The sequence below is a fragment of the Phasianus colchicus genome, chromosome 7 (genome assembly GCF_987193195.1).
Source record: "Phasianus colchicus chromosome 7, bPhaCol1.hap1.1, whole genome shotgun sequence".
NCBI lineage: Eukaryota > Metazoa > Chordata > Aves > Galliformes > Phasianidae > Phasianus > Phasianus colchicus.
Window position 1 is genome coordinate 8,932,294 of NC_143442.1, and position 18,035 is coordinate 8,950,328.

The 18,035-nt window shown below is 42.0% G+C and overlaps 1 protein-coding gene across 5 annotated transcripts; it reads left to right on the top strand.

The window, feature by feature from the left end:
- The first annotated feature begins 115 nt into the window (after window positions 1-115).
- On the top strand, window positions 116-17,827 carry LOC116227398 (protein mono-ADP-ribosyltransferase PARP14-like). Of its 5 annotated transcripts, none has more exons than XM_090143631.1 (18): window positions 116-359; window positions 609-969; window positions 2,528-2,661; window positions 2,753-2,786; window positions 5,586-5,840; window positions 6,427-6,663; window positions 7,180-9,473; window positions 10,130-10,366; window positions 10,580-10,801; window positions 11,258-11,312; window positions 11,923-12,072; window positions 12,724-12,786; window positions 13,400-13,567; window positions 13,724-13,930; window positions 14,020-14,628; window positions 15,013-15,158; window positions 16,176-16,350; window positions 16,656-17,824. In XM_090143631.1, the coding sequence occupies exons 2-18, from the start codon at window positions 657-659 to the stop codon at window positions 16,943-16,945; spliced, it is 5,589 nt and encodes a 1,862-aa protein (XP_089999757.1). In that variant the 5' UTR covers window positions 116-359; window positions 609-656; the 3' UTR covers window positions 16,946-17,824. The 5 variants fall into 5 exon arrangements, with proteins under 5 accessions (XP_089999757.1, XP_031446539.2, XP_089999759.1 ...); XM_031590679.2 differs by lacking the exon at window positions 116-359 and having other exon boundaries at window positions 622-969; window positions 7,180-8,781; window positions 9,316-9,473; window positions 16,656-17,827; XM_090143633.1 differs by lacking the exons at window positions 116-359; window positions 16,656-17,824 and adding an exon at window positions 15,267-15,333 and having other exon boundaries at window positions 622-969; window positions 16,176-16,249.
- Window positions 17,828-18,035: the final 208 nt, after the last annotated feature.

Consider the following 18,035-nt stretch of genomic DNA (forward strand, 5'->3'; position numbering starts at 1 on the left):
GATTTTGGTGGCATGGCAGTAGAGGCTGAACCTTCCATCAGTATTCTGTTACACTTTGTTGCTGGGTGGGGCTGCTCCTCAAGTACTGTGCTCAGTTCTGGGCCCCTCACTGCAGGGAAGTCATTAAGGCACTGCAGTGTGTTCAGAGAGTGAGCTGTGAAGGATCTGGAGCACAAATCTTATGGGGAGTAGGTGAAGGAAATAGGATCATTCAGCCTAGAGGGGGCTCAGGGGAGGCCTTATGGCTCTCTACAACTCCCTGGAATGGGGTTGTAGGGAGGTGTGAGTTGGCCTTTGCCCCCAGGTGACAGCAATAAGATGAGTGGTGATGGTCTCATGCTGTGCTGGGGGGAGGCAGGGTGAGTATTAGGAAATATACTTTCTCAGAAAGTGCAGTGATGCAATGGCACAGGCTGCCCAGGGACGTGGTGGAGTCACTGTCCTTGGAGGTGTTCAAGAGCTATGGAGATGTGGCACTGAGGGATGTGGATAGTGGGGATGGGTGATGGTTGGGTTCAATGGTCTTAGTGTTTTTTTCAACCTGAAAGATTCTATTAAAGATTCTATGATATGTATCTCTGATTTTAAAAGTATAATGCAAATAACAGTGCTCAACAACCTGGAGAGGAGCCTAACCAGGGAGGTGTGAAAACCTGATGTGCAGCGGGGCGGTGGCTGAGACCGGGCGTGTGCCGCAAGTCTATACCGGGAAATGCCCCGTGCTGCTCCTCCCGGCCGGGAAGAGAAACCGAAAGACAACAGAGCCGAGACAGAGCGCAGCCATGGCGGGACTGCGGCCGGGCTCCTTCCCGCTGCTGGTGCGCGGCGACTGGGGCACCGCAGAGCCGCCGGCCGCGCTGCGCAAGAAGCTGCTGCTCTACTTCCAGAGCCCGAAGCGCTCGGGCGGCGGCGAGTGCGAGCTGCGGTGCGGACCCGGGCAGCTGCTCGTCTGCTTTGCCCGACCCGACGGTGAGCTGGGGCGGGGGGTCAGGGAAACGCTGGCTTGATGAGATGTAGCTTATGAGCTGTGACTTTATGCAAGCTTATGTATATATCTGTGCGTTCAAACACCAGGTTGTTGTATGTGGTGTAATGTACATTGTTTAGTGCCCAGAGATGCTGTAGGGGCACCTTCTAGGGAGGTGCTCAGGGTCAGGTTGGATGGGATCACAGGGTTGGAACTGGGTGAGCTTTAAGATTCATTCCAACCTGTGATTCACTGTCTGATACACACTGTGCAACTCTGATATAATATGCAATATAGAATATACAATACAAGCATTTACATATACAAACCTAAATTCAGTGCTTAATACTATCTCTAGATGTTTTTTAGTAAACCTTTATCATCTATAAATAAATAAATCCAGAAAATAACGGACTTTCTGATATGGCATCAGTGCCAGCAAAGGCTATGGAGCAAATAATTGCATCACACAGCACATGCACGACAGTAAGGGGTCAGACTCAGCATGGGTTTGTGAAGGGCAGATCCTCCCTGACTGTAAAATCACAGACTCATTTGAGTTGAAGGGACTTTTAAAGGCCATCTGGACCAACTCCCCTGCAAGGAACAGAGACACCTACATCCCAATCAGATGCTTAGAGCCCAGTTCAGCCTGATCTCAGGTGTCTCCAGGGATGGGGCATCCACCATCTCTCTGGGGAACCTGTGCCAGTGCCTCATCTCCCTTACTGTAAAACAACTTTTAATCCAATTTCTGTCAACAGTAAGATGACATCTTCAGTGGATGAAGGAAAGGCTGTGGATGTGGTTTACTTGAATTTTAGCAAAGTTTGCTGTTTTCCTACAGCCTTCTGGAGAAATTGTCAGCATATGACTGGGATGGATGTGCTGTTCACTGGGTGAGAAAACAGGCCTGAAGGGTCTTTGTGAACAAAGGTCTATTGGCTGGCAGTGAGACACCCAGGGCTCAGCACCAAGGGCAGTTTTGTTTGATATATTGACATCAATATGATGGCAGTTAATCCTTATTGTGATAGCAGATATATGTTAGAAATATGAAATAAAAACATGCAGTGGGGTGGAAGCATTCAATTCCAGTTATGTTAAACACATGTAGATGTGTGTCTGTGCATAAACTTATGTGTATATAATTTTTGTCTTACCATGCTTCCTTCCTGCTGCTTCTCCCCAGCTGGTAAGTTGAGGTAAGATCACAACCCTGTGCTGCTGGAAGAGGGTGTGAAAGGCATGGGGCTAATTGTGGGGCTCCCATATTGCCATGGGGCTGCAGCCCTCACACAAGTTGGGAGATGTGCAATGGAGCAGTGCAGGCAGGTTGGAGCTTTATGTCTTCATGTTCTGTCACTGGGATATTCTGTGCTTTTTTCCTTCCTGTTCACGAGGGAAGTCCTCCATGTGCTCTGCTAGTGTAATGAGTTTAAAGATCTACTTAGTGGGGAAATGTGCGAGTCCTAAGCAAATGGTAGGACATGCCACATGGTTTAATGTATGCGGTTGTTTTTCTGTTCACTAGTCACTGTTTTCTTTGGTTTTCTTCAGTGAGGCAACGGGTCCTGGAGAGACAGACTCATGAGCTGGATTTGGGAGAAAAAGGGAAATTAAAGTTCATTGTCACAGAGCTTGAAGCAGCAACGGAACAGGAAGCATTTGAGGAAAAATTAGTTCCCACAAAGGTGAATACAAAGTATAATCCTAACTAGAACTTTGAAACAATTACAAAAATGACAAATCAGTTGCTGATAATTTATTTTAATTTTACTTTAGGCTCTGGATGCCATGAGAGACCTTCAAAGAGAAGGTAAACAGTTGTCCATTTCTCTGTGGTGATTCTTCCTGAAATAAAAGCAGTTCTCTCATTCAGTGGGGAGTTGGGCTGAAAGTTTCTCTCTGAATTTGACAGCCTGGCTCAGGTGATGTGGGGAGAAACACAAGCAGCCAGGCATACACAGCCACTCCCCTACAGTAGGATGGGATTGAGAATCAAAAAGGTAGAAGTGAGAAAACTGATGGATTGAGGTATACAGTTTAATGAGAATGGAGTTAATAATAATAATAAAAAAGAGCAAGTGATGCATGACATAGTTGCTTATCACCAGCTGACTGATGACCAGCTAGTCCATGAGCAATGGAAGCCCACCTGTTCAACTGCCCCTTTTTTGTTACTGAACGTGACGTTGTATGGTATGGAATATCCCTTTGGTGCTTTGGGTGAGCTATCCTGCCTGTGCACCCCCTGCAGCTCCCTGTGCACCCCCAGCTCTCATTGTCAGGCAGCATGAGAATCTGCTAAGTCTTTGACTTTGTGCAAGCTCTGCTCTGCAGCAGCTGACATATCTGTTATTAACATTCTTTTCAGCCTAAAGCCAAAACACAGCTCTGCACTAGCTACTAGGAATAAAATTAACTCTATCCCAGACAGATCCAAGACAAGTGCTGTGCTTAAAACTTCTTCCTGAGTTTGACACTTGGGCTCAGGTGATGTGGGGAAGCATGCATAGCCAGGTATGTGCACCAAGGATGGGGGTTCACCCTGCCTTGCTTAGACCATGCATCTCTTTTAGGCTTCTATACTAGCCAATTTCTCTGGATACATTTCTCTAATGAGGGATTTAGTTCCTTTATCCTGCATAACTGCTCTAAAATGAGACATACATACAAACATATGGAAGGTCTTAATCCCAGGCCAGGTGTCTTTGCACTCCCTGCAGTTAATGATTTTGTGAAGTGGCTCCTCTCACCACTCACATGGTGAACTTGACTACTTGTCCAGATCCCCTTTCAGCAAAATTCTAGCAAGTTTTGTGGCTCCAAAAGCAGTCTAGAGAGCAGCGCTACACATCAAAATACACCTGCCTTGGTGAAAAAGTCCATGCTAGGCCACCAAGAAGGACTAGTTCCTTGGGAAATTTGTCAGTGCGAGCACTGGGGCATTTTTCTTTCTGTACCAAATCTGATTCAATGCTGCTTTGTATGTTTCTCCTCTTTTGTACGTTTTCTTCACTGCGTGTGGTGGCACAGATGACTCCTGTCTGTGATGTGGAGATGCAGTGGTGGGCACAGAGCTGTTGCTTCTGCAGCTGTGCCTTGTTTTCCTCCTGTCAGGGTTATGCTGTTAGGTCTTCAAAGCCTCCCTTCTGTAAATATTATGGTTTTGGTATCAGTTCTTGCTGTATATCAGGCTTGCTCCTGAAACCCTTTAGCCAACAGAGTGCAGCCCTTTGGCTTGACTGCCTGCTCCTGCTTTTCCCTCTCTTCCCTTGGGCCTGCTCAGACCGCTGGCTCCATGGGCCCCCGTCGGGATCGTGGGGTGAAGGTGTCTGTTCCCACAGAAGGTGTGAGGCCAGAGGATGTTGTAGGGACAGGACCAGCACCTGGTGAGATATGACAAAGTGGCTGTGGGGGGTGGGAGTACTGGGAGTTTGTGCAGACCTGCATGGTGGCACAGGGCTCTGGTGGGGTGGGGGTCTCCAGTGGGGTCGGAAAACACCACACAGTACCAAAGGTGCAGGGCTTGGGGGTTATTGGTTGCTTTAAGCAAAAGCAACTTGTGTTTGTTGGGACAGTGAGAGGAAAGCTGCCACTGTTTGCAAGGATGGCTGCTGTAAGCACTGTGTGGCTCTGTGGTTGACTTGCAGGTGCTGGGGGTTTGTCTCCCACCTGGTCAGTCAGCAGCTGGCTGCACAGATATCCCTTGGTGTCAGAGGTGGTGCTTCTACCCCTGACGGCTGCTCCTAACAGGGGGCATTGCCATGTTGGGGACAGAGTACTGTTGGGTGGCTGCTGGATGGCAGCATCTCCTGTTGGGTCCTGCAGAATCCTCTGGTTTTGATAGACCATGTGTCTGGAAGCTGAAGGCGCCTTCCTGCTCTCTGTTGGCTTGAGGGACAACTCTCTCAGTTCCTATTTGCAGTTATCTTCAGGTCATGCAGGTGAAATAGGAAGAGCTGCTGAGGTGGATCTCTCCCCCCCTGTGTACCTGTCCCACCCCCCTGCCTGACCCCAACCCCCTCCAATTTCAGTAAAATCTCAACAAAAAAATCTTGGGTGATGACTGGTGGTCCTTTGGCCATGCAAATATGGGGTAGGGGATACTTCTGAGGTTGGCTGTGCGGCCAGCAGCATCCTGGCTTCTACCAGCAGGAGTGCAGCCAGCAGGAGCAGGAAGCTGACTGTCCCTCTGTACTTGGCATGGGAGAGGCTGCACCTTGAATGCTGCATTTCGTTTTGGGCTCCTTGCTATGAGAAATACACTGAGGCTCTGGATCATGTACAGAGAAGGGCAGGGGAGCTGCAAATAGTCTGGAGCACAAGTGTTATGGGGAGCAGCTGAGGGAACTGGCATTGTTCAGTCTGGAGGAGGCTCAGGGGAGACCTTATGGCTCTCTACAACTCCCTGAAAGGAGGTTCTGAGGAGGTGGGATTCAGCCTTGGCTATGGGGTGACAGCAGTAAAATGAGAGGTAATGGCCTCAAGTTGTGCTTGGGGAGAGTCAGTTGGATCTTTGATCCAACCTTTATGATGCTATGATTCTACTTATTCCTGGAAATGTGCACCAATATAACAGGGTCTATTTCTCTTTCTGTTAAAAATGTTGCAGGAGGAGCTTTGCAGAAAACAGAGAATGATTTTCCAAAGAGTGAACTCCAGGAGAGATCTCACTCCATGGAGAAAACTGCAGAACAGTCTGCAGAGACTTCACCTTCTGTGGTGCTTGAAAATGTTGAAGGATGCAGTGCAAAATGCATACAGATGCTGCTGGAGGATGTCAGTGGCTTAGCTGCGGATGGTGACTTCACTGTGGAAATGATACCGGAGTTAAATGTTGCTGTAGCTACTTTTCTAAAAAGTATTGGTAAGACAGGATGAACACTGACAATTATTTTCATGCATATTGCATATGTATGAATTGTAGTGTCCAGAGCTTGATTTCTTTCCTTCTAGAGACTGAGGTTTTTAAAAACTACCTTTGCAGTGGTCTGCTAGGGAAGATGAAAGTTTTTATAAAGTTTTATATACTGCTGCATGAAAATGTGCTCAAATTTTAGAGTGAAAAGGAAAATCGTGACAACTTCAGTGTTTTTATCTCATTTTGAGACAGATGGAGAATTAGAAATAGGCTGAGTATAGAGATGGATTCTGTAAATTATTGGAGTATATAAAGTCTCTGTTCCAGAAAACAGTGAAACAGTGAGAAGTGCTTAGCATATACGAGATATGGATGAGGAGACAGAGAGGAAGTAGTAATGAATAGCATGAAGTAACATGGCTGTGTCTGTTTCCCTCCCCCCCCCCCCCCCCGTTCTGTTACAACACTGAGTTATTCTGTAGCTGGCTTTTCTGCTAATACAGAGAAAAGTAAACTTGGTCTCTCCTGTACCAGCCATGATGATAAGGACGTGGGAAAACATGTTGAGTTAACGCTGCTTTTCTGTCCACAGATGCTCAAGAATTCATCAACAAATTTGCACAAAACAAAAGAGTGAAAAGAATCAAAATAACTGCCAGGCTTCTTGAAGTGACTCGCAGCATCAAGGCTGAAAACATACCAGATAACGTTTCCACAGACTATCTCACAGTTTATTTTGAGAACACACAAAATGGAGGTGGGCCTGTGTCAGGCATCCAGCTCCTCCCTGAGAAGAACTCGGCCATCATTACTTTCTGTGATCACAAAGGTAAGGCTGCCTCTGTCCTTGCTTTTCTTCTGATGTTCTGCATTTGCTTAGGAATGTTTTTATGTTAGAGGCCAAGATTTAGCTCTTGTTAATGTGTTTTAAGCCCCTGTCAATCTTATGATTCATTTCATTTGTCTGCTCCTACCAAATGGCAAATATTTAAAAAAAAAAAAAAAAAAAAACACACTGGGACAATGTGTTGTTTTTTTTTTTAGGCTGAAAATAAGGTCCATTTCATAGTAATATCCTGATTTGGCCCTGCTCTGTGCTGGGGTTTCTTTAGGAAGTGAAAGAAAAGCACAGCTGTATAAGGAATTATGACAATAGCATATTCATTAAACTACTCAGAACCCCTTGTCCCCTACAGAGTGCCTGGGAAACTGGAAAGACATGAAAATAGCTCCTTCAAGTGGTCAAACAAGACAAGTTATTTTATTCAGTTTAATTGTGCTAACCATAGATTAATTTACTTGACTTGAAACTAATGATGTGTGTATGTGTGTATATAACTCTTAGATCTAAGCACTGTCTTGGAAAAGCAGCATTTACTTGAACAAACACCAGTTTCTGTGCATCCATATTACCACTCGCTGGGAACAGCTCTATATGGAAAAGAAAGACCAGTTATCAAGATGCCAAATTCTATGGTGATGCCACTAGATCCCTATGTATGGCAGTTTTTACAAAGGCAAGATAGACTGATTGAAGCCATAAACCAGGAAATGGCAAATTGCCATTGTTGTCTAAAATGGCCACTGACAGATTGTGCTCAACCAGAAATCACGCTGTGTCCATCATCATCTATCTCAGAGCAGAAGGAAACAATGATCAAGTTGATCAAGACCTGGAAGCAAGATGTTTCCACTGAGTTCTCACGTATCATGTCACGTTACATAGCTATAAAGTGTAAAATAATTTCAGCTAAGTGGAATGATGTGAAGAACAAATTGATGAAAGATGCTGATTTGATCATAACTGATATTTCTGAGGAGATGGCGGTGATAGCAGGCAACAGAGCAGCAGTGGACAGTGCAGAGAAGGAAGTGAGGGAATGCATGGAAAAAGCCATGGAGGAAAGTGAAAGGAAAAAACAAACCATAGAAATTTCTGTGTCGATCGCCCCAGAGAAATATGCAGTTCTGCATAATGCTGGGCTAGAAGAGAATATTCATGAAGAATGTCCATGCTTAAAGATTTCTTATGATGACACAAAAAAGACTGTTCAGCTGTGTGGATTATCTGCAGAAGTTTATAAAACCAAAGCCAACTTACTCGAAAAGGTATTGAATATGCCCTCGACATCAGTTAATGTTAATCACAATGTTTTCCTACATCTACGCTGTGTAAATAGTAAGACAATGTCAGAGATGTTATTTGCTACAAACAAAATTAATGCTTTTTATGAGCTCAAGGGTGACACTGTGATGGTATTTGGAGAGACTCCTAAAGATCTTTCAGAAGGAGAGAAGCAATTAAAGGCAAGCCTAGCATACAAAAGCATTGATGTGAAGGACTGTGAAGTCACTAAAATGAAAGAGTGGAGTGATCTGCTTGCCTTCTTGCGTAAGAAGTACCCCTCTTCCCAGGAAAAAGTAGTCATCCATGAACCTGTTGGAAATGAAAATACAGTGATTATTACTGGCTTTACTGAGACTGTAGAAGAAGTTTATAAGAACCTTTATGATTTTATAGATAGAAACACGCAGGTTGAAAGAGAAATCCCCGCTAAGTTGGTGGCAGCAGTGGAGTTTGTAGAGAAGGAAAAATCTGCTGTTTGTGATGAACTGAGGAAGAAGGGTGTGACAGTATGCTTTCACACCAAGACGCCGTGTATTTCCCTGAGAGGACCAAGAGCAGAAGTGTCAAAAGCAGTCACTGTGTTGGAAAAAATTATCTCATCCCTTTACTGGAAGGATGTGTCAATTGATAAACCAGGGGCGAAGCAGTTCTTCATCGACAGGAAAGATACATTTATTTTTGAGGCAAAGCAGAAGTTTAACTGCCTGATTAGGCTGAAAGAACAACAACAGAAGAGTGAAAATGTTGATGATAAAGAGGAAAGAAAGCTCCGCTACAAGCAAACCCTACAAGATGCCGTTGAAGTGCTGGTATACAAAGGTAACTTGTGCAATTACCCAGTTGATGTTGTGGTGAATGCATCAAATGAAGACCTAAAACACACCAGTGGCCTCGCTTGGGCACTGCTCCAAGCAGCTGGTCCAGGGCTGCAGGCTGAGTGTGATGAGGTGGTGAGGAAGAGGGGGAGTAGTCTGCAGGCTGGGTGTGCGGTCATCACGGGAGCAGGGAAGCTCCCCTGCAAACAGGTTATCCATGCTGTTGGGCCCCGGTGGAAGGAGAAGAGCGTAGGGAAGTGTGTGTACCTGTTAAGACAGCTCATTAAAAAGAGCCTGCAGCTGGCTGGAACATATAATCATAGCTCCATAGCTTTCCCTGCTGTAAGCGGAGGGATTTTTGGCTTCCCGCTGCAGAAGTGTGGAAATGCAATTGTGTCAGCCATCAAGAAAACCCTGGAAGAATTCAATGGGGGAAGCAGCTTGAAGGAGATTCATCTTGTTGCCATTGATGAAGAAACGGTTCAGGTTCTGAGTGAGACTGTACAAAGAGTGTTTACAACTAAGCTATCCTCCTCAGTGCCACAGCAGGGATGCTCTACAGATCACAGGCAGGGGGAGAGTCAGAGGGAGAAGAGAGGAGAGGATCTTTGCATGGCTACAGATGGTGAGAAGATGATTACAACAGCAGAAGGACTGTGCATCCGAGTGGAGGAGAAAGACATCATAGACGCAACGGTAGGTCTTAAAATTTTCCATGTGGTAGCTAAACAAGAAAGCAAGATGGCAGAACTGATAGATTTCAGACTGGGCTCTGTCATTCTGGAGCTATTTCTAGTGGGCAGCCATGAATTTCAGATGTTTTGTTTCTAGCTGAGTTTTTTTTATTCTCCAGATCTAGGGTCAGTGTGTTAAGTGTGACATGGTCGTTGGAGAAATTACTTTAGGAAAGCAGTCCCATAGAAGAGTGCATGCTTAGCTTATTTTTCCAAAGTCTAGACCTGATTCTGTTTTTTTCCCCAATATTAGTTTCTTCCCCTGTCTGTTTCTAAGAGCCTGTTGCAACAGAAGAGCAATATTAGATGTAAAAAAGTTCAGTGGGGCACACACTTAAAAAAAATTTGTAAATAAAATACCTCCTGTTGATCTGGAAAGCAAACAACTTGGCCTGTTTCGCTTCATGAAAGCGCAGCAACCTTCTTTCACCTTGTTTTGGTGCAAAAGATGCTGCTTCTGATCAGTATACAGTCCCGCTTTGGTGAAAGGGAGGAAATGTGCATTAAGTTTTATAGCTTACATGGGATTTATGCAGTACATTTTGTATCTTGTAACGATGCTGGCAAATGCATTTTTGAAGTCTGGCTATAGATATTTTTGTTTTCATTTTGTTGCAGACTGACGTTATCGTCAACAGCGTTGGCACAGATTTGGGGTTTGGTGTGGGGCCTCTCTGCCGTGCCTTGCTGGAAGAGGCTGGACCAGAGCTCCAGATGGAGTTTGACAAGGAAAAAGGACAGCAGGCAGTTGGTAATGGGAGCGTGGTCTGCACAAGTGGATGCACTCTGGCTTGCAAGTTCGTGTTTCATGCTGTGCTTTCTCAATGGGACAGAGGAAGTGGGCAGGCCCTGAAGGTATGTTTGAATTTAGTTTTAAAATATTTGAAATGTCAGCACTTTTAAATAGCTCATTTAGACAAATCAGCTTCACTTCCTCCTGTTTCAGTGACCTTGTGTACCCTCAGCTTTTTCTTATACCAGCATATTCTCTATGGAGCTAACAATATATGATGCGAAAGTATTTTTTTCTCATTTTCTTAAATAATTGATCTTTGCTGTGTTTTACAGGCCCTAGAAAACATAGTTAATTTATGCTTGATGAAAACTGAAGAATTTGGACTGAATTCCATCACTTTTCCGGCTATTGGAACTGGGGGATTTAGATTTCCTAACACTGTTGTTTCTAAGTTAATGTTTGATGAAGTATTCAAGTTCAGCAGCAGTCACAGTAGGAAGACTCTCCAGGAAGTTCATTTTCTCTTGCATCCAGATGATACACATAACATTCAGGTATTTTTTTTTTTCTCAGGGCAAAGCCATCCGTGTCACATGCTGTTCTAACCAAACCTTAGCAATATGTTAGTGATATGTTGCTTTCAGAAGGGAATTAGCACTTTTTTACTACTTTGGGCCAGTGAAAGGGGACGTCACTCTACTATCTCATTCAGCATCTCTGAAAACGAAACTCCCAATAAGCACAAGCTGCAGACAAAATGTGGCCTCGTTTGTTGACACTGTAAACACATGTTGCTGCTCACTTGTCTTTTCACAGAGCAGTTCTGGCAATGCAAAGACAGTATCTGTTATCACACTGTCTGCTTCCACTGTTAGTAATGATGCCTAAACACTGCTGTAAAATGCATCAGATGGCTCAGCAAGAGTTACATGACTGTTAAATTTAATTATATAAATATTTGGTATATAAAGCCTGAAATTGTATCTTTGGTGCCTTTTCTCTCTTTCTAGGCTTTTACCAGTGAACTAAAACGTAGGCTAACTGGTGATGCAGCACCACAGCTAGGTAAGCTTTGTAGGGACAGGAGGTGGGACATGGAGGAGAATGTAAGTACTGCAAAGTGGTTTTATATGTAGCAGGAAACAGATAAAATATCATAAGAAAGAAAGAACACTTATTTCCTCTTAATAGACTGACATTCTTAAATTCCATCTGTAAAAATCTTGATGAGGAATTTCTTTTGTTGAGGAAATGCTTAATGTGACCAGTCTTAGTACATGGAGGAGGACAACCTAGTAAGATAACCATTAGTATTCCAGCTCAAAGGGTTTAATGTTGTGTTGGGATCTCTGTTACTGGTAATGCTTCATGTCATTTTAGAGTTCAGGGAAAAAAGTCTCTCACAGAGTTGGTCTCATCACATGGCTCTAGCAGTCCTTCCTGAACTGATACTGCGCAAACTTACAGGAATTAAGCTGGTTTCACTTTCACAGTATTTAAGTAGGAAAAATTTTAGAAATGGATTTAAAGAGAAGAAGACAGACTGTCGAGGTGCTATCAGGCTGGTCGACAGTAAACTCCACAATAGGATAAATTACAGTTCTCATCAGTGGAAGGGGATAATATCCAAAGCTACAACTGTAGTGCTTTAAGATCTTTTTTCTTTTTCTTGCAGACTTCATCAGCCCTGTTTCAACTGAAGCATTGGGAATTTATAAAATGAAGATTGGTTCCATTACACTCAAAGTAACTAGTGGAGATATTACCAAGGAAGACACAGAGGTTATTGTAAATATATCAAATCGAACATTTGATGCCACATCAGGTATTGCTGATAAAGAACTGATATGAATATGTAGTTCTTTAGTGGAAAACTTATGCTACCTTCTAGGAACACAGAGGGGAGAGAGTTGTCCATATGTGAAACTTTTATGAAGTTTATTTTTCAGATGAGAAATAGAAAGCAGTCAGGAAATAGGTCTTAAACTGTTTTATCACATGTTCTAAATATTCCATGTAGTTTTCAAACTACTCAGAAGAGGCTTAAAATGAAAAATGCTTAAATAAAAGGGATATCTGAGATAAAATATAATTATGGAAAAATTCTCATCCTACTATATTTCTTTACATTTATATTTCATTATAAGCCCAAGCCTCAGTTGTGTAAGAATGAAGACGCCAAATGTATAATTCTGAGCAATCCGAGAGTTTGGTGAAAGTCATAATATTACTAGGTAGAACAAAATAGGAGTCATTTTTTAAGGATTTCCAATCAGTAACAAAGACAGTGTTCTATTTGCAGCTAGTGCAGTTTGTGATAGAGGGCACACGGAGGAACTGGCAAGGTTTTGCCCTTTGCTGGCTCTTGTACTCTGATATCTGGGGGTGTTCAAACTACAGAACTCAGCTGGAGTTTTGAGTAGAAATATTGAAGCTGACTTAATGAATGTGTATGCTTTTTCTTGAACAATTTAAGGGGTTTTCAAAGCTATTATGGATGCTGCTGGTTCCGATGTAGAAGAAGAATGTGATCAATATGGTATGTTAGAACACATTTCTTTAATTAGATTTCTTTTTCTTCTCTCAAAACACTTACTGTTCTTTCTATAATTCTGTATCCTGATACCATAATTATTTTATTAAAAAAAAAAAAACACAAAAACACCTCTCACTGCTAGGAGTTCTGAGAAGTCCTGTTGCCCAGGCATATGCTTTAAGAATTTTTCACAACTGAAAAGATGTTGGAGGATTTCTGCTGCTAATAAACGCTTGGAAAATAATACAGTGTAAGACGTCAGCCCTGAAGTTATTCAAGCATGCTCCTGGCTTAAGAGCAGAAACAGTCCCTTTGGCTCAGACAGACTCTGTTCACGAGTCCATTCATCCTCACAACATGACTTCAACCTGAGGTGTTTCTAACCAAACAGTATTGCTCTGAAAAATGCAAGAACCCTTTTAAAGATTCTGTACCACAGTTCTTAGACAAATTAGTCATTAACTTCAAGACAGCCTTCACAGCCAACTTCTTTCTACTTTCTCCACTCCTCTTCAAGTATTTATCTCTCTAGTGTACATTAGCATCCATATTAACATTTGCCTTACCAGAAAATAGCCACTTTGAAAATGTCTCCTTTTTATCTTCTCTCTTCCAGCTGGACAGCTTCAAAGTGGTTTTATTACTACAGAGGGTGGTGCATTGTCATGTAGTAAAATCATCCACTTGATTCACAATATGAATGTGAAGAATCAGGTCTCCAAAGTGCTTCATGAGTGTGAGCTAAGGAGCTACAAATCTGTTGCCTTCCCAGCAATTGGAACAGGTTTGTGTTTTCATGGGGAAGTGATTAGAGCTGTGATTGGGGTGTTTGAGAAGGCATAATGGGAGAAGAGAGGGTGACGCCAACCTATATGAGCTGGATGCTGCCTTGGTTTAAATATTGTACACTGCCTGATACATGTCTTCTATTTTTGCGTAGGTGCAGCACGACAGAGCCCAGCAAAGGTAGCTGACGATATGTTAGATGCTATAGTGGAATTTGCAAGCAGTAGATCAGTACAGCATTTGAAAGAAATTAGAATAGTAATCTTCCAGAAACATATGCTGAGAGACTTTCATGAAAGCATGAAGAAAAGAGAAGATTTAGATTTGTCTGAACCACAATCATGGATGTCTACACTAAAATGTAAGTAGGTGGGTTGTCTGTATGCTTGGGCTCACAAAACTAAAGGTCTTCTATATAAAGCTAAATAATTAACATATATTTCTTCACAGCATGTTTTTGGGACCAGAAAAAATCCATTCAGAAGAAAAAGCTCTTAGTTTTGGAGAAGAAAGTTGATAAAGTTACATTTCAAATTTGTGGAGAAAGCAAAAGAAATGTGGATGCAACTGAGTCCTGGATAGTAGGTTTGATTTTAAAGGAACAGTTTGAAAACAGGATTGTAGATGAGCTAATTGAAAGTTTTGATGAGAGACAAATTGAGGCTTTGGCAGATCTCCAGAGAGGAAAACATGTTACCATTCAGCTTGATAAGAGCCAATCTCCACCTTGCATTACAATTTCTGGTATTAGCAGGGAAGTCTGTTCTGTTTCTGTGGAAGTTCAAAAAATGATCAAGAAAATAATGACTACTCAAGAAGAACAATCCAAGGCAGAACTTGTTTATAACCTAGTAGAATGGAGGTATCAAAGAACTAATGATAGCTTTGTTGCTTTTGATAAACTGACAAATATGCAGTTGGAAGATGCCAAAATAGAAAAAAAAACACATCTGACCATCAGAATTAACAAGAACAACTACAGGGTGGATCTGAATACTCTACAGGCTCTTGATGACCAAGGAGGAACTATAAACATTCAACGTGTGCCAAAGAATGAAGGTAAATTACAGCTTTGCTAATAAGAAACCTTTAATAGTGGTTATTGAATGATAATTCTGATAACTACAAACAAGTTATTCCAAATAAGTAACTTTCTCCCTAGCTATTTACTTATTTACTTACTTATTCAGCCAGGCATGCTGCAACCAGCAATTCTAAATTTGTAATTAGTAGTAGAGTAGGTATGACCAAAATCACAACTTCTATTGTAAATACAAAAGTTATGTAACTAGTAAACAAAGGCTTCATACATAAATTTGACAAAGAAACATGTTTGGAATTGAGTATTTCATAACATTTACTGTGCTCTTAGCCCCCTGTTTGCAGTCAACCTACAAAAATGAGCTAGATACGAATGATGCTAAAACAATTCCTGTTTTGCAGATATGCAGGCAATAGAGTTCCCTGCAAACTGGGAAGACATGCAAGGGGAGCGAGTCAAGCTGGTGACCCTCACACAGTTGTGTCAGGAATATCTTGAAGTTCAGAAGAGATTTCAGAAAACTGCTCACAGCTTTGTCATAGAGAAGGTGACATCCTATGGGGGAAAAAAATGAATTCTTTGGCTGAAAGCATTAATATACTTCCTAAGTATTTGTTTGTCACATTTCTGTAACCTAATACACCTTCTGCATCAGGCTCTCCAAAAATTCCTGACAGTTGCACTGGCATTTCTGCTTTCCTAGTAACGCAAAATGAGTGACTGTAAGTATTCAGGCTATAACTCTGTTTAACTAATGTGATATTGAATAGTTAACATGATACATTAGGGAATTGTATGTTAAAATTGGGCATATGATTCAAAATTAAAGGAAAACATCTTATTTCATATAAGAAATATGATTTAAGCGATGAAAGATTACAGCCTTTCAGCTATGCATTGGATTAAACTCTGCTTCCTCTTCTGCTGTTCATTTCATTGTCAAAGTTGACAAGATTTAGCCACCAAATGCAGCAGACCTGCCCATCAGACTGTAGGGTGGCAAGCTGTCGTTGGGAGAAACATTTGGAGACGCAGAGACTCTACTGAAAGAGCCAGCTGCACAGTTAACTCTCTGCAGCCTTGTCTTTGCAGACTGGCTGTAAAGCTTTTTACTGTTTTACTACTAGAGGAATGGATTCCCCTGTTGGTGCCAGACTGAGCCTTCCAGGCTACAGTGCTGATTTTACCAAAGTGTCATGATTTGTTCCTCTTTTATTGAAAAGTCCACAAAACAATGGACAGAGATTTAATTGCCAGGGAGAAGATAGAATTCTATGAGAAAATAAAATGATATGAAGAATGAGAATGCTTGTTTGAAAAAATTTCTCCAATTACCGTGATCAAGAAGATAGGAATAGAGCAAGATATTAGTGTACAGTATTAAAAAAAAAAAAAAGCTACATCCGTCCTCCTGCCAATTTATTTTTAAATAGGATTTTCTCATGGCTACAAAGGAAAGGAAGTAATTTTGACTTCTTTGCTGAGGTCATTCTTTCAGTTTGGTTTGTTTTTGATGCTTTGTGGTCATGATCAATACTGGTTCCTATATTTGGTGACTTTGCAGATTCAAAGAATACAAAATCCCTTCCTCTGGCAGACCTACCAAATCAAAAAGAAGTCTCTGTGTATGAAGAACAAAAATCAAGATAATGAGAAGCTGTTGTTTCACGGGACAGCTAAAATCTCATTGAGCACAATCAACTACAATGGATTTAATCGTGGCTTTGCTGGAATTAATGGTGAGCCATTTTCCAAAGCAGTTAATTTCCTGAAGGTGTACACAGTGCCAGCAGATCTATAGGGCTGACTTGATCTTGAGAGGCTTGGGCATGCTGACTCAGATCTGGTTGACACTTCAGCCTGGTCTATGGGGATTCATACTGGATTCTGATTTAAAAAAAAAAAAAAAGATTATTGCTCAGGCTGTGCTGATAAACTACAACTAATTTATGATTTCTGTAGAATAAAAAAAAAAAAAAAGGAGTTTAAGAGATTATTTGGGAATAAGAATACTAACTGTATGTGAAAACATCTTTCCAAACAGCTGCAAGCATTGGAAATGGAACCTACTTTGCTGTTAATGCAATTTACTCTGCTCAGGATACTTACTCAAAACCAGATACGAGCGGCAGAAAATACATGTACCTGGCTCGGGTCCTCACAGGGGAGTTTTGTGTTGGGCGCAGAGGGCTGGTCACTCCACCTCCAAAACACTCAGCAGATCCTACCGACCTGTACGACAGCGTAGTCGATGATGTGAATGCTCCAAAGATGTTTGTCATATTTAATGACATTCAGGCATATCCAGAATATCTTATTACTTTCAGACAATAGAATACTCTTCAAAGTCTAAAAAATGCTGGTGCCTTTTCTATGTAAAATGTAACAGGCATTTCTTGATTGCCGTTTACACTTCGGTCTCTAAAGAGCTTTTTTAAATCTATCCAGGTGCTTAAGTAAGTCTTCATAGTTACCAACGCCAGGATAAGCAATTATTTTAGAATGCATTATTTTAACACTCACATATCAAATTCAGTTTTGCAGAGGTGCAGGCAAGAGCTTGAGAACAGCTAGACTTCTTCCCAAGCAAGGCAGATGGGAACTGGTAGGAAGGGGAGCTGCTGTGCCATACCTGTTGCCATCTGTGCACACTCTGACTTGAGTTTTCCATATGAGGTTTTCAAGGAAAGGGCAGATGTGGCACTGAAGGGCACGGTGGGGTTGAGTTGATGATTGGACTAGATGATCTTAGAGGTCTTTTCCAACCTTAATGCTTATGTGATTCTATCATTATGTACACCTAGCTTTCACGTACAAAGCTATTGCTTCTGGAGTTCTTAGGGTAGTAAAGAGTGATAAACTTCTGCTGGATGAAATGGAATCATAACCTTTCTCTACAAGCACCACTTTATAGATAACTCTGTCTAGGCACACTTTCAATAAGTATGGACACACATTCTAAGGACTCATAGGGACATATTTGAAAGTGCTTAATGTTCTGTAAAGCAAATAAATAATGATATACATACCCTTGAATGTATGCAGATTATGTACTTAGAGTGATCATCTTGCAACTGTCAATTAAAAGCCCTCTGTGTGTTTTGTTTTATTAAAAGTAGTTACAAGTAGATTATGTGGTATTGCTGAGTCATTGTTTACACCAAGGAGTGCACTTCAATTAGAAGTGTTGCTTTACATCCGAATACGTTTATGGTACAGCGATGCTATACAGAGAAAGAAGCTGGAAAGCCTTAACTGACATTAGGTACCTCCTAGGGGCAGCGGGGGGGCTGGGAGCTGCATCACTGCACTGTGAGCTTGAAACAGCAAACCCCGTGTACTGAGCCTCCTGCGGAAGCTTGCTGAACAGCCCCGTACTGCGTGGACCCATTTCGATTGTACTCCATCTCACAGCACTGCGTTA

What these genes read in the sequence shown, in the direction of transcription:
- LOC116227398 (XM_090143631.1), top strand. Translation starts at nt 657, where the DNA reads ATGTGCAGCGGGGCGGTGGCTGAGACCGGGCGTGTGCCGCAAGTCTAT. An exon ending in TACTTTTCTAAAAAGTATTG is followed by an intron (nt 5,841 to 6,426) that starts GTAAGACAGGAT and finishes TTCTGTCCACAG; the next exon opens with ATGCTCAAGAATTCATCAAC. An exon ending in ACAGCTTTGTCATAGAGAAG is followed by an intron (nt 15,159 to 16,175) that starts GTGACATCCTAT and finishes GTGACTTTGCAG; the next exon opens with ATTCAAAGAATACAAAATCC.